Here is a 15,923-nt window from a genome sequence, read left to right on the forward strand (position 1 = left end):
TGCTATGGACATGGACTGGCTTCATAGCTCTAACTGGTGGAGATGGGCAGTTCTGCAAAGATGTGGATTGTGGTGGCAGAGCTGTTTAGCTGTTGCTCACATCTTGTCTTAAGGTGATCCTTTGTTGATCTTAGGGTGTGACTAATTGGTTTTGTACCTAGGGGCTGGGAGTAGGGCAAGCAGTCTGCATTCCGTCAGGGGGGAATCTGTGATTTGGTAGCCCAAGAGATTTCAAGCTGTACTTTTGCTTTCCTTTCTAGATCAAAAGAGATGCAGACCAGTGCCATTTCCCTGCTGCCTTGAGGAGAATCCCCTGACTGTGATCACCTATTGCTTAGCTGCAGTGGCCTGTGGTAGCACCAAGTGTCCTGTGGGTCTCAGGACTGGCTAGATCAGCCCATGGCAAGAGGAGCACGTGTGTAAGCCAGGAGCCGATTTCCCAACAATGAGATACCTCACCTGCCCACTGCTCAGGAGGCTGTTTGGTCTCTCATTGTGGTGCATGCCAAGGGGATTGAGTCAAAGTAAAGGTCCTGTCCTCAGTCCAAAACGTCTGTGTCTGAGGCAGAGCTGCACTGCAAGACCTGGGCTTGTGACTGCCACTGATGTGGTCAACTACTGGCAGAAGGTGTTTGAGACAAATGGAATCCCTGAAGCACGAGAATCCAGTGAATATATCGTGTCATTTGTCCTGGGAGCAAAAACAGTTAAGTAATAGGAAAAGAATAAAGTCTGTGCCTGCTTCTCACCTTGTCATTTGGTTGAATCCCTTGCCTTTCTTTCTATCTCATTTAGGAAGCAGAACAAACTTTCCTTCCTTAAATGGCAGAGAGGGTGAGGCATAGTTTTTTTAATGCCAGTAGTACACTTGGGGTTTCTTAAATGCCTTCTTTTGCAGAGACTGAAATGTAACCCATGACATGTACACCCACACTGTACCCTGACTTGCTTGGTGAAATAATTCTTAATTTTACCTGTTCTTCTGAGCCCCCAAAAGTAGCAGCAAAACAGTTGTACAGGTTTATTTTTAAACATGCAGCTAGTTTTTCCTAATCATTTGTGGTTTCCAGTAGTACCAGGCATGTGTTTGTCAGCATGCTGGGTGTCCCTGAAGGATGCCCTTGGGAGGGGCAGAGGACACCCAGGTGGCACAAGTGGGCGGGTTTTAAAGTGATCTTGTCTTCAGTTTCAGAGCTTGAATTCCAAAAGCCTCCACGCTCCACTTACAGTAGTGCAGCAGGAGCAAATCCAGCAGCTGAGCAACAAGCGACTAGAAAGGTAGGAGCATCCTCTTACAATTGTTCCTTTGGAGGGTTCCCTGCAGTCCTAACACAACCAGAACAACGGTAGCAGAGAGAAGGTAGAGGACCATTAGCGGCTGACATGTCAAATAACAGTGCTGTGTCAGTCTCTCATGGTGACTCACATGATGGGCATTTGCTGCTGTTGACAGCAAATCACCCGTTGGTAGCAGATCACCTGTCTGTCTTGTCTGCAAGCAAAGCGGGTTTATGGGATGTTGCTGAGGAGCAGGAAACTGGCAGTACTGACACTGAATTGGGAACATTTTCATTAAGCCCTTCTGTGCTTACAAAATTTAGCCTTGTTTGCTACTGTCTGATTCAGTGCTCTCTTCAGCCGCCAGTCTTGTACTGGTCTGTGGTGGTGCTGTGCTTTTCTTTCTAGGCTTTGCCTGCAGAGAGATTTCCCTGGTGGTTAGAGGTACCCATGACTGCTGCGTCTTTGCTCTCCATTTGGCCTCCATTTGCTTGCTCTGTGTGAGGAGTCCTCTTACACAACAACTAATTGGATTTGGTGTGAAGGAGCTACCTGGAATCGGGTTGGGCCTGGGAAGTAGTGTGTGGGGAGAGGAAATACTCCAGAAGTTGGATCATTTAGAGGTGGGAGATGCTTGGGAGTGTGTTTGGAGGTAATATCCTCCTGCTTGTTTACATGAGTGTGGTTATGATGTGGATCCTCATTTTGCTGTGCGGGTTGATGCTGCCACAACTTAAGCAGAAGAGGTTATGAAGGTTTCTCAGGGAGTCTGTGTGTTAGCAGGATCTGAGTGTCTTCCATGAAAATTTTCTGCTGCTCTTCAGTCTTCTGTTAGGAGCAGAAATGGAAAATTCCCAGAGCTGTCTGACCTGCAGTTTGCTCTGTCTTAAGTGTTGTTAAGGTTGCCACAAATATCTGCTATTCTACATGAAGAAGTGAGATATGCTCACAGCAGCTGAAAACATAGCCCCAAAATTCATAGAATCATGGAGGCTGGCAGGCCTCTGGAAATTTAGTCCACCCCCCTACTCAAAGCAGGATTAACTAGAGCAAGTTGCTCAGAGCCACTCCCAAGTCCATTTTTAATATATCCAGAGATAGATGCTATTCAGCCTCTCTGGACAGCTGGTTTTGGTGTTTGACCACCCTTACAGTGTTTACTGGGAACTGGGGGTGATTAGCCTGGAGAAAAGGAGACTTAAAGGAGACCTCATCACTCTCAACAACTACCTGAAAGGAGGTCGTAGCAACATGGGGGTCAGTCTCTTCTGCCTTGTGACAGTAAGAGAGCAAATGGCCTCAAATCACACCAGGGGAGGTTTAAGGGATATTAGGAACAGTTTCTTTACAGAGAGGGTAAAGCATTGGAACAGGCTGTTCAAGGCAGCGGTGGAGTTCCCCATCCGTGGAATTGTTTAAAAGATGTGTGGATGTGGTGCTGAGGGATGTGGTGACCTGGCAGTGCAGGGTGAACAGTTGGAGTCAATGATCTTAAAGGTCTTTTCCAACCAAAATGACTCTGTGATTCTGAGAGCTGTAGGGATGTCCAGGTGCTCACTCTCAGAAGGGTTATCAGGTTAGTAATGAGGGAAGCCTGGTGTTGAGACCTCACAGGGTGTAGTCCTCAGTGTTCACTCTTGTTTTTGCCTGCCACAGAATGCCAGTGCAGTATGTGCTTGGTGAGTGGGACTTTCAGGACATCACTCTGAAGATGAGACCTCCAGTATTTATTCCTCGGCCTGAAACAGAGGTATGAATTTGGGGAAGGTGGTGGGGGCGGGCTCGAATCTGTGTATTATGTCATACAATACAATCACAGCATTGCTATGAAGGTGCCTTGTGTATCATGAGGTTGTGGTGATGAGAAGGTCAGATCACTTCTTTTAGAACAGAGGGGGATTCTAAGCTTGTACTCTGGAACTGGTGCTGGTGAACTTTGGCTCCTGGCTCAGAGCAAGAGATTCTGCCAGCTAGTGTAACACTTAATGACAGAGAGATCCAGCTCTGTTGGTGGAACGATTTTACTTTCTTGCCTTGCTTCTGCTATAGCAATGACTCCTTCAGAACCTATACTGCTGTATCCTAGTGGATTAGTGCTTTGATACAAGGATAAGAATCTCCAAGCAGTAGTAGAAAGTTGCTACTGGAAAATGGTAATGGACACCAGAGAGCTTGTTTATCCCTGTGCAGACTGAAACAGTACAGGCTCGTAGGAAAGGGCACCTGCCACCTGTCTGGTGGCTCCACAGTGACTTCTGGACAAACACTGAAAGCCAGAGGGTTGTTTCTTGAATGGTAACAAAACAAGCACTGGAAACTAGAGGGTAAATTCTCACCTGGGCTGGAATGAAATATGAATGTCAGTTGTGAGAATGTAAAGGACAGCCATACATGATCAAGGTAAAACTGTTTTCCCCAGTGTTCCTGCTGCTAGGGAAAAGGCTAAGAACTACATGGTGACACTTTCCCTGACAGTAACCCAGCTTTCTGCTCATGGACCATCCTAGCAAGGAAGTCTTTCTGTTTACTAGTCCTCAGGAGGTTTTAGGTATTGTGATTATTTTTGTTTGTTTGTCCTGGGTTAACTCTTTTTTGTTTGTTTGTCAGTTTGTGGGGTTTTTTTCTTCTGAGAATTTATTTTCTTTTGGAGCCTGTATTAACTTTTGGAGATGAGGTGGTCTCCCATACCTTGTCCATTCAGGAGTTCCAGAATCTTAAACTTATTTTAGTCTATTAGTCATTTATTCAGTTGTTTGCTTGCTGCATGGCGACTGTTGTAGTGTGCTGCTGGCCCTCTGCTTGCATCCCTATAAGTAGGGGGCATGCTGTGAAAAAAATGAAAAGGCTCGTTCAGACAGGATGTCTCCTACTGACAATGTCTGAAGAGATGCCAGGGACTGAGGGCTTTGGAGGTGGAAAGACCACCTTTACTTTTTCTGGTGAAGGAATAGTATTGGGAATTATGAAGAAAGCAGCAGCTCACTAACGAGAGGGTGCAGTCTCCAGAATCCTTCATCCAACACCTTTTATTACACAAAATGTAAAAGGCAAAGATAACCTGTGTTTCTGTTGTGCCCATAGAAGAGGGTGCTACTGAAATCCATGGGATGGTTCCAGACACTGTCGTGGGAATCAGCACAACTGCCACTTAGACATTCTCTCATCTCAGCTGATAGAATATTCAAAACCAGAGTCTTGATCTGGTGTGGGGGCATCAGCAGCATCTCATCGAGAGCCTGCTGGGTCCTAAATCGTGGTGATAACACTTGTGTCCAGAAAAGCTGTGAGCTCTCTTGTGTCTGGGCTTGATCACTCTGTGGTGATTAGGTTTGGAGATAGGGCTCCAAGGAATGGTTTTGCAAGCTGGAGACTAGCGATGGTTAGCTTTGTTATTATCAACAGTATTTCTCCTCCAGTTGATTCAGGAGAACATTTCCAGCCTCTGACTCCCCGTTAATTCATGGATGTAACATGAGCATTAAAACCAGGGAGAACTTACATGTTCTGCAAGTCAAACCATCTGCTGACGAGGCTTCCTCTGGTGCTGTGCTCTGATTCTCTCCATGCAGTGCCAGCTTCAGACAAAGGCCTATTGTGTGGAGTGGAAGTCGGGTGGCTGGTGCCTGAGAACACTCTTAATTGAGCCCACATGCATGTTTTTGGTGAAAGCATCTCCGCTGGCCAGACTGAAGCGCAGTGCTGTGTAACATGCCAAGTCTCAAACCACTTAACCTACCCTGGAGCAAAACCGTAGCATCAACAGCTTAACACAAACTTTGGGAAAACTTTTTATTTAATGTGTCACAGTACTTAATGATGAAGGCGCTTTTTTAGCACACTTATTATGAAAGGCCAGAGATCAGGAATGGAGCTCTGTTGGCAACTGAGCATTTTCTTGTGATTTGGTGCTGAGGAGGTTACTTGGATGAGAAGAACATGGAGACAAGATCCAGCTATTGAGCAGTACCCAGCAGCAGGACATTGCTTTAGGCGTGTGCTGCTTTCAGGAGCCGTGTGTAACCTGTTGGACAAAGTGGGTTAGTGTTCAGATCCTTTCCTTCTGCTAGGAAGGAAAGGTTGGTCGTCTCTGACTCAGAGCTCTGTGAGGTGTGTTTGAGTTAGGGTTTCATCAGAGTAATTTTTCCAGACTTCAATGGACTTAAAAGCTGTAGTGGAAATACCTCCTCAGAAATGTTGAAGTTAGCGGCACCTTTTGGTCTCTTTCTGTTAGGGTTTGTCTGCAGCATTCTTCAAACCAGTAGTGATGAAACTTTTCACCAAATAATCCCTTTAAATAATCTTTGTTCTTGAGGAAGCAGTTCAGTATCAACATTGATAGCCCAGGTTCAAGTTGCTGCTCTGTGACTGCACACACAAGCCACGTGGCATGTCCTGTACTTGTGACTCCCTAAATTGTCTCATTAGTGCAGATACACAAAGAGCTGCAAAATTTGCTCCCTAGTTATATTTATGTAGCTTCTGCAAATGCTCCTGCTTGTGGATTTGAAATCTGAAAAGAGGAGGAGCCATCTTTATGGCACATATTTTATTCCATTGTCATAACAAAGGGGTTGTGATTCTTGCTCCCAGATGCATTGGTAATGGCGCAAGAGCAAACACAGCATGACGTGAACCACCAGCATTGTTTCAGTCATGGGGACAGACACATGCAAACCAAGAAGCTCAGTTGTCTAATTTTGCTCTTTTGTCGTCTATTTAGTTCTCTCTGGTGGCTGAACCTTCTCCCGTTCTGTCCCTCTGGGAATATTTTTTCAGCACATGCAGCTTTGTTCTTCAGTTCTGTGGCAATCTGGGCGAGGAGGGGATAGGCAGCCAAAATTAGGAAACTAGCAGGTCCTGTTTAAGCTGTGAGAGTGGCATAGCAGGGCTGATTGTATTCAGTCATAACTTCTGGATGTGCAGGGCTGATGGATACTTCTGTGAGCACAGACACAATGCATTGGTGAGGGTTTTGTTAAGTCATCCTGTCTCACCTTCCTCTGGTTACCTGCCCTCTGTGAGCAGAGCTCCGGACTTGCTGCTACAAGCACCCAGTGGGTCTGCAAGGGCTTGTGAAATCCAGTCTCCTGACCACTTTCTTTCCGTGACCACCAGAGCCAGGCTTCTGCACTGGGGAGGTGTTAGGGCCACAGTTTAGGGGTGCACTCAGTCTTGTGAACTCTTTCTTATGTGATTATTAGTGTCATGTCAAGGAATCCCTGTCCCAATATTGCTCTGCCACTGTGTTAATGGAGAAGAAAGTCCTTTTCCCAAAGCAAGGTCTTCTAAAACTTGGACCGCAGCCTTGTGGATCAGAGGAAAAATAGGTCAAAGAGGAGGAGAACTCAGCCAACCGTGGATATGTAATTCCTTTTTTTGTTCAGGCAAACACAGGTTAACAGAAGCCTTGCCATGACTTCATTAAGGAAGGTTTGCTTTGGCCCAGGACTTCTCTGAAGGAAGTAGTTTGGGGTAGGGGCTCACCAGCCTTTTACCCCTAGAGGGCACTCCAGGCTTAGGATGGCGAAGTTCCTGATGGCTCTGTCTTCTGTTATTTACAAGATTTCTAGTGTTTCTGATCCCCTCCTCTCTCAGATGCTGTCTTTTAAAGCAAGTGAAGGCTTATTTGTTCAGTGGAAACCAAGTGGTCTCTTTTTATCCCTCGCAACTACTGTGTGGATAGAGTTGGGTTCCGGGATGTTGAGGGTTTGATTTTGGTTTCTTTTTTTTTCTGGAGGAGACCTTCAGTTCTGCTTGGGAGGATTGTCACAGTCCTATCATCCCCTTTGACCCTCAGGCCACCCAGGAGTCCACTGGTGGCACCTCCCTGGCCTGTTGTGATCTCTGTATGAGCTCAGACCTTGCCTTATTTTTTTCTCTCTTGGCTTTCTTGTGGTGACTGTCTTGAGGACAGTCTGTTGCCTGTGAGGGGGTAACAACGAAGGGTGAGGATGTGTGTTTTTACTCTGGGAGACACCTTAAGGAAAGAAAATACAATTCTGTGCCATGCTCAACATTTTTCAGTAGTCAACGTAAAAAACTTTGTGGTTGCAACCTCGTGTGAGAGCAAGAAAAGAGTATCAGTGGGTCAGACTATAGTGGTCTGTCTGGTTCAATGTGTGTGCCTGACTGGGGCTCGTAGCCAGTGGTGGGGGCAAAATCACAAGGGGAAGGATAGGTATGGAAAGATCCCCCCTTCTTTTGACAGTCAGCAGTTAAGGACTGTTCTTAGCCAAAGCTGGATTTGGAGCCATCCTGCTTCATAATCGCTAATGGGTCTGTCCCCCATTAATTTGTTTAATCCTCTTTGGAGTCTGTTGTGTCTAGCTGCCGGGACATCATCTGCCAGCGAATCTCTCTAATTTTGTATTGTGAGTGGAGAAAGTATTTTCTTTGCTTCTGGTGCTGCCTGTTCATTTAACAGGAGAGCCCCTGCTTCTTACTGTGTTAACTCATTAACCATTCACGCTCTATTCTATAGCATTTGTAATTGTTAGTCCTGTCGCTCTCAGTTCTTTTTTCCATTTAGGATTGTTGAGCTTTTAACTTGTTTCCCAAGTTGTTTCTTTCCCGTGATAACAGGCTTAATACACCAAAATCATTGCTGCTCACTTCCATCTGTCAGCTGATGGCAGTCATTGTGCTGGGCTGTTGTGTGAAAGCACTTTGAGCAAAGATTTGCTCAGAGAAACTGTTCATGAAGTTTAACTTCTAGTTAAACAGGATGGTTAACCTTTCAAGAAGGTCAAGCACGAAGAGAAGGAAGGATTTTTGCTTCCTGATACGTATATGCAAATATACAGATTGCAAGGTGGGGCCTTTCTCCAGTGCTTTATGTTAAAGCAGTGCACACATTTTTTCTTAATCAGTACTAAAAGGAAGCTTTTGATACAGAATGGCCTTTCGTTTCCCTAATTCATTGCCGCAGAGGGTCACAAAAGGTCGCACAGTCTGCTGAGTACAACATTGATCAGAAGGCAGGAAATGGGCGGGTGTTCCATGGTTTTGCCTAAGACCAGTTGTCTCTCCAAAGGAGGGCTGCTTCTCCCTTCTGCTCACTGGCTTCCCAATTTGGGAAGTGAAAAGGATAATGGTGCCCTATCTTGTACGTAGCTTAAGGTCCTTCCTTGAAGTGTCTCATCTACGGTAATATTGAACTTAAATGCATTAGGGCATTATTTAGTAGATCAAAAATTAACTGCTATCTTTCAAAACATAGCTGCAAACAAATGTGCTAAAGCTGGGGCGTTGCCGTTGTGGCCCCACACAGATCAGATTTGACCAGTGTGATAGACAATGTTTTATCAGTATGTTGGAGGAAAACAATATTTTCTGCAAGTGGCCTGTGGCACCGCAGCGGCTGGGCAATGAGGATTATGAAGGGAGCCCATTGTTGCTGCAGAGGCACTGGACTTGTCTTCTGAGCTAGGCATAAGTGTTTAACAGGATCGTATACACAGAGACAAATAATGCAGCCTGTGCCTTGTGGTTGAGGGGCTTCTGCTGCCAGGGGAGCTTGGAGAAAGAATTGGGGCTCTTATGGATGTTCTGATCATGAGCACCGATTTTCAGTGAGGCTAATGTGATCCTTGTGTGTTTTAACAGGGGCTTGCAAAGTACAAGCAGCGGGATTAAGTAATCTGTGCTGCAGTAATGGAAGAGTTGCAAAAATACCATGACCAGTTGCGCCACTGATCAGTTGAGAAAGAAATGGAAAACTAGATTTGAAGAAGAACCAGTAGTTGTATTAACAGCTGGACAAATCTGCCTTTAGCTCATCAAAGACAAGCTTAGGGGTTAATTACCTGGCACAGGGAGCAGAAATTTGGTAACAGAAGTCTGTTTGGTTTCATGGACAAGTATATAGCAAGCACTATAAATGCAGGCCAGAAGAGAAGGTGCACACCTTTACCAGAGAGTGTAATTAATTACTGACACAGCTTAGCACGAGTCTGTTGCTGGCTGCTTTAAAATCAGGACAGGATGTTTTCCCAGGACAGATTTCTTCTTGTTCAAAAGGAAATGGAGGAAGAAGCAGGGTTATTCCTGGCCTAGATGAACTACAGCAGTAGTTTCTCCTAGCTTCCTATGCAAGAAAAAAAGCCTGTGCTACTGCAGAGGATTACTTCAAAGCTGATGATTTCCAGGATGGCCTCAAAAATGTAAATTTAAAGGTAAAGTCTGTGCTGAAGGCAGGGAAAACAACAGCCCTTCTTTTAAGTCGTGCTCAAACCTGTTCCCCAGGTTAGTTTATCTAGGCTTTCCAGATGTGTTCTCACAGATCTCCATGTTGTTCATGCTTATATTATTTTTGGCCCTAGAGAAGAACTCTTAAGGAGCTGAAAACTTCATAAAGTCTTTAGCTTTTTAATTTTCCTTTTCCAGTTGAGAGAGGGTCTCCATTTCTGTGAGTTTCAGCTGAGTAGCTTAGCTCATTGGCAGTTAGAGCAGGATTTAGGACTGGAACTGGAGGAAAAGAAACTATAAAATGGCTGTAACAGGAGGGATGGGACCGGAGGGCATTCCCACATGAACAGGGAAGAAAAATCCATCACCTACCCCCCCAGCTTCCAGGTATCTGGAATTTTGGAGATGAAGATTGGCAACCTGGACTAGTGCATCTGTCCAGATGCTGTATCTGGCAGTGGTCACTACCAGTATCTGCAGAGTAAGAAAGTGACTTGCTTCTGGAGAGAGGTGCCTAGACAGAGGGTTGTGCTGGAGGTGCGGCCCTTTTGCACTTCCTTTGGTCCTCTCTTCCTGCCTCTCTTGGCCATGGCTAAGTTGAGATGTGACAACTGTTGTAACTTCTCCTGGACACTAGCACATACGGGTTGCAAAGGTTGTTGCCTTTTGCTAGTTTCTGGGAACTGTCACATTCTGTCCTCCAGCAGGTGAAACAGCGCTCAGCATGTGCCCTGACACATCAGGAGCTTCTGCTGTGTGACAGAGAAGCCAAACCCTTCCGCAGTATTAGGTGTGCATTTACCAGTTGGTCTGTCATTTCTTCTGCCTAAAGCCACCTTTTTTTTTCGGGAGCAGTGGCTGTTTCTGGAGTTATTCTGGTGGTTTGATTTCTATACCTGTATAGGAGGAATTTCAACATTTTACTTTTCCTACCGTGGTGCCAGGCAGGAGAGCCCAGGACGAAACTGCCATAGCCTGCTGCCCGCTGGGCTGGCTTGGTGGCTTGGTTTTGGAAGGAGGGTGCATGACAGTGATCTTCTGGGGCCATTGCCATGGAGTTGAGTTTCCAGCTTGGCCTCCTGGTGTTTCGTCCTGTGCTGATTGGCAGCCAAGTGGACAAACGGGAGGGGAGGGGTGATTTGGTTAATATCAGATCAGGCTCAATGGAAAGGCCTGGATTCCGAGAACAGAAGTTTCTGGAAAGCACACAGATAAGGAAAACATTCCCAGGAAGTGTGTGGGCGCAGAGAGAACATTACCCAGATTTCGTGTGTCTTTTGCTTTCCTTGTCCTGTTTGCTAACCTGGGAAGCTAGAGCTTCTTGTCACCCTGGTCATACCTCTGGAACCTTGTCGACCCTGCTTCTCCCCCAGCACATGGGTCAGGAAGAAAGGGAACTTCTAGGAAACACAGCGTGAATGTGACCTCCACCCTTGTCTTTCCCACTCCTCCTCTCCTCTTGTTTTTCTTAGCCTTGTACTTTTAATCACAGAAACATCAGAAGGGTCATACACGGTTGTTGGGCTGTAGCACAATTGCCTCAACTCTGGGCTTCCACACAGCTCTGTAACCACCCTGAGCAGCAAGAATCTCTGCTGTCTCCTCCCAACCGTCTTGGTGCTGAAAGCTGCCTGACCTCGTGCTATTTGCTGGTTGGAACTGTGCAGCTGTGGAGCTTGTGGTTTGGGTGCTGGCAGACACTGTCCTCACGCTTTCTTTGTGCAGCTGCAGTTCCAAGAAATACAGTGAACTGGAGACCTGGCCACAGCAAGGGGGAGGTAATACCAAGAACCTGTGAGAACATGAAGCGGGGGGAGGTTGGGGAACAGGATTGTAGGTGGAAGGGTGAGGGAGAGGCTCATGGGAAGTTCGAGGTGTTTGAAAAGTTTAGTGTTTGTTTCACTTAACAGACAAGATGGGGGGGGGGGGGGAAACCAAATAAATGACAGTGTGAACTTAGGGTGAATCTGGCAGTGAGACAAGACTTCCTGGAATCACAAGGTGAGGACATGCTTAGTGGCTTGGCTAGGAGACAAAAGCTTCAGAAGCTCTGAGTGCTGGAAATTAAGGAGCGTGGGAAGCAAATATTCGTGTCCCCTGTATGTGGAACCACAGGTAGTAAGTCTCTGCTAGTCTTTTCAAGCTCTTCCTTTGCTAGTCAGGACCAGATATCCTTCTCCATCCCAAGGATGTTCTGCATTTTTCCCTGTAGATTCTTAAATTCACTTCTGGCAAAGACATAGAGGATCTAGATGCCTTCTCCCCACTCCATTTTGTGCTAAACAATAGAATGTAGGTCCCTGAAAACCCATTACTTGATGCCTGCATCTCCTCCAGCCCGGTGCAGTGTAAAAACCTTTCAGATGCTTTGCTTTGCACCTAGCCTACCTGCCTGAGGAGTGCACAGGTTTCAGAGGCGGCTAGTGCTCTTCACATCTTCTTGAATATTTATTTCCACAAAATCCTGTAAAATGGCAGAGAAGAGGAAGTTCGTTCATTATCGCTGTGCAAGAGGAGTTTGCAGTGTGCAGAGAGACTGTAGTAACTCTGCAGAGCTGTGGCCTGTCCTCATTCCTAAGCCTAGCCTATTGCCCTGGCTCCAACATGTGATGAACAGGCCCTGGAGCACACAGGTGTTGCTGGTGTGCCCTGGAACGGTGCCTGGCAATCCCACAAGCTGTGGGAAAGAGGACAGCTGCGGGGCAGTTTTAGCCATACGTAAGATTTGCTCCAAGGGACAGCGGTGGCTACTGAACTCACCTTTCCATGTGACTTCTAGCCCTTCCTCTCTGCTGCTTGACTATCTCTGTGCACCCATCTGTTGAATGAAATGTACAGTCTGCCCCTGCACGCAGGTGTCAATAGCTCTGAGTCATGGCAGCTGCCAAAGCCGTGTCCAGGCCCCTCCTGCCCTTCCGCCATCACGCCATTGTTAGCAAAAACAGAGACAGCATTTTGGTTTCTCTCAGGTTTGGTCTGTTTGCCATTCAGTCTCTCCACTCCTTCCGAAAGTGTCTTTTGCCAGGGGAAGGAACTTCTTGCATAGACCAGGGGAGAAAAGATCTTCAAAATGCTCCATTTTCCTACTCTGACACAAATACCACACTTACAGCCACGTATGTATACACCAGACTCCAGGCTAAAAGTAGATCTGCCAGTACCTGTAGCAGTGGTTAGCAGGATTTTAGCACAGGCTGTGTTGTCACTGACAATAATGACACATACTGTAAGCAGTCACTTGAATTTTAATAACTCCACAGTTGGGCACTCATCCTGTCCATGGGTGTGTGTGCTGTGGGTAAATGTGGAATTGGGTCACATTTCTAAGATACTTCTTTAATTTACAATTTCACATGCTCCTTAATACAGCACTTTGGATTTTTTTTTATGTTCTCAAGTTTTTATCTGCAAGAGTAGAAACAAAAAGACAATTCAAGAGCAGCCAAGCACTGTGTGTTTAGATGATGTGGGAATCACATCAGAGCAGATCTTCGTGTCTTCTGCTTTTCTGCAGGATATTAGTTGCCCTCACAGAGCTGTAGACCTGCCTCTTCCTAACTGGGGTTTGGGGGACCCGTTTCCACCATCTAAAGTGTGTTTGGAAAGATGCGGATGAGGTTTCTGGAGCACTGGGTTCAATGCTCTGCTCTGCCATAGTCCTCCTTCGCGGGTTTGGGATGGTCACTGTTTCACAGTTGGCTATCTAGAACATGGGAGTTGTGGGGGATAAACGTGTTAAAGGTACTGAAGTGCTCAGTGTGTTGCAGGGACAAGGCACTTGAGCAAGACAAGTCATTTTCCTGATTTTAGAGACTGTAAAGACACACTGATTGTGAAGTCTTTGTTTTATCCAAAACAGCGTTGGAGGACTTCTCTCTCTGATGTGCTGAATCCTGTAAATGGTGTGAGTGAAAGCCCTTTTGAACAGCCTGCCATTTCAGTGCAGAGTGCCAGGTTGTGGAGAATTTACCTAACAGATTCCAAAGGTTAATTACCTGGGCTGCCAAAGTGTTTTCTTTTATTTCCCAGTGGAATTTTTATCATTTAATCTCTCAACCTTTAGAGCTGGTGATCAAACTGACAGTTAAGATGGCTTTTAGCCATGGTGGCATCATATTCGCAGATGTTTGTGCTCTGAATCTGTTCAGTCTGAGAAGATGTGGCATATTCTACAAAATAAAGACTGGAGCCTTCGGCCATCTGCTCTTGTCCCAGTTTCTCTGTCCGGGACAGGCACCTCTTCTTAGCACCTTCTGCCTCCTTGTTGCTCTTCCCAGCTGTGGTTCTAGTCAGATTCCTGTACAGAGGTAGGGAGCATCTGTCTTGCAGAGTGTTTTGAAGTCTTTGTGTGGACACTGTAATGCATGGCCAGAAATGCTTCGTTTCCCAAGGTGAGATTTGAAGAATTCTGCTCTGTTCTCCAAAGTGCTGTAGTTTATCAATTTCCACTTGTGGCATGGCAGAGATGATGGTGTGATCATGGCAGAGATCAGGTGATGAGAGCTTGGAGAAGCACAGATTTTGGCTGGATCACTTGCTAAAAGATGAAAAATACTAAGAAGAATCTGAAGAATTGTTTCAAAACAATTTTGGGTAACTTAATCATTACGATTTCTGAAAAGGAAATGCAGTGGCAATGGCAGTGGGTGAACTGAGCGTACTCTGAGTCGTGGTTGCTGGGTTTTCCTGATTCTTTTGCAGGTGGTGGGGCAGTGTGGTTTTCATGTGAAAGCTGTAAGTGAAGAAAAGGACCATGATGTGACAGCCACTTAATGCAGAATTGCAGAATGTCTCATTCTAGTGCATTCTGTTTTGTCTTTACTTCTTGCTTTTAATACATGCATAATTGCAGATGTAATCCAACATTGAATAATCTGTACTGGTAATTTTTTTCCTAATTTGCCAGTTAGAATACACCTTCTATTTTACTTGCCAATTGAATTTATTTCATAAAAGAATTTCATAATTATTCACCTTCTTGAGTGAGCAAGATACTAATGTCTGGAAAAGTATGTAGTTTCTTTAGGTTGTCACATTATTTTTAATATCTTTTAATTTTGAACTATTATGATAAATGTGTTTTAGGAGAGAACTGTCCTTTGCCTCAGTAGGAAGTATAGGCAACAACCAAGACAGTAGGACAAAAAGGGAGTCAGGAAGTAGGACACAAAGCCTAAGTACCACCAACATTCCTTTTTTAATATACGTGTGGTAAAACCTGAAATCAGTCATAAGAGCTTTGGCAAGCACTCTAAAAATACTCTCACTGAGGAACGTGTAAAGTAGAAGTTCCATTAAAAACGTCAAGCTTGAAATTGCTAGTGGCAAGCCTTAAGGAAGTTGTTAAAAGCTGACAACAGTTGCACTGTGTGGAAGTCGTATTTGGAAGTTTGTAATCTGTAACTTGTGCTGCTCTGTGATTAGCCCTGGAGACAGATGGTTCTTCTGAGTTGCTGTAGGGATTTCCTGGAAATATATGTAAGTGACCAGAAATGGCTGGTATTTAAGAATGATTTAGTGGTTGAGCAGAATTTTTTGGGTGGCTCCTCTTCTGTGGTCTCAATCATCACCACTTGCTTCCCCAAACCAGCTGCGGTTACAGTCTGGCTCTCTCCATTGCAGAGTGTTTTCAGACTGATTCATCTGGAGCTGTCTGCTGAAAGGCGAAAGCCACTCAAACAGCAGTAGGTAGATAAAGTGCTTAATTTCCCCTATTGTTTCCTGAGAGCTGGTAGTCCTCTAATGGTTTTCCATAGTCCTGTTGGGAGCCTGTGAGAATGTTTTCCTCTGTAATTTTCTAGGAGAGGAATCCCAGAGCAGCAACAAGGAGACTGTGATTTTGGAGGCTGTTAGCAAAGCTCTTGAGTACAGTGCTAGTAACAATGTGGTAGCCGGTGCAGGACATTGGCGGTATGGCTTCTCATGCCTAGCTGAGGCTAGCTTAGATATTTGTCACCAAACCTAACTTTGCAGGAGGACACACCTCTCGGAACAGTGGGGCCTCTCAGAACACTGCCCTGCTGCCTGGGGGCTGCTTCTCATTCCTTCCTGGGCTTTTGGTTCTGAATGCAACAGAGCTCATTGCTGAGGAGCACAGAGAATCGTGGAGGACAGAGGGCCCAGTCTGGAGAAACACGAAGGCTGTTGTCATTGAGTACCTGGTGAGCAAAGGCACTGGCATCTCTGACTGTTTCAAGCTCAACAGCTAGAGAAGATTTGAGTGAAAACAATGGAAAAAAAAATGGAAAAACAATAAAAAAAGTTGAAGGTGCTTGTTGCTAAAAAGCCCCTGAAGGTCCCGAAAGGGTGTCTGTGAAGAGAAGTCTAAAGCCAGCTGAGGAGCCAGTGGCTTCCAAAAGGCTACTGACAGAGCCAGGCCTCTGGGAAAGCAGCAAAGCCAAACACAGCTGAGTTGAAAATGGCAGAGGCTCAGAAAAGTTGACCTAAAGAAGAAAGAG

The 15,923-nt window shown here is 45.6% G+C and overlaps 1 protein-coding gene across 1 annotated transcript in view; it reads left to right on the forward strand.

The window, feature by feature from the left end:
• Positions 1-445: 445 nt before the first annotated feature.
• HEMK1 (HemK methyltransferase family member 1) overlaps positions 446-15,923 on the forward strand; it is a 25,998-nt gene continuing 10,520 nt past the window's right edge. The window contains exons 1-3 of the mRNA XM_010146021.1: positions 446-706; positions 1,187-1,278; positions 2,935-3,028. Of these exons, the coding sequence (XP_010144323.1) occupies positions 446-706; positions 1,187-1,278; positions 2,935-3,028 (447 nt within the window). The remainder of the gene's footprint in view (positions 707-1,186; positions 1,279-2,934; positions 3,029-15,923) is intronic.

This window comes from Buceros rhinoceros, unplaced genomic scaffold, assembly GCF_000710305.1.
Source record: "Buceros rhinoceros silvestris isolate BGI_N320 unplaced genomic scaffold, ASM71030v1 scaffold972, whole genome shotgun sequence".
Taxonomy (NCBI): domain Eukaryota; kingdom Metazoa; phylum Chordata; class Aves; order Bucerotiformes; family Bucerotidae; genus Buceros; species Buceros rhinoceros.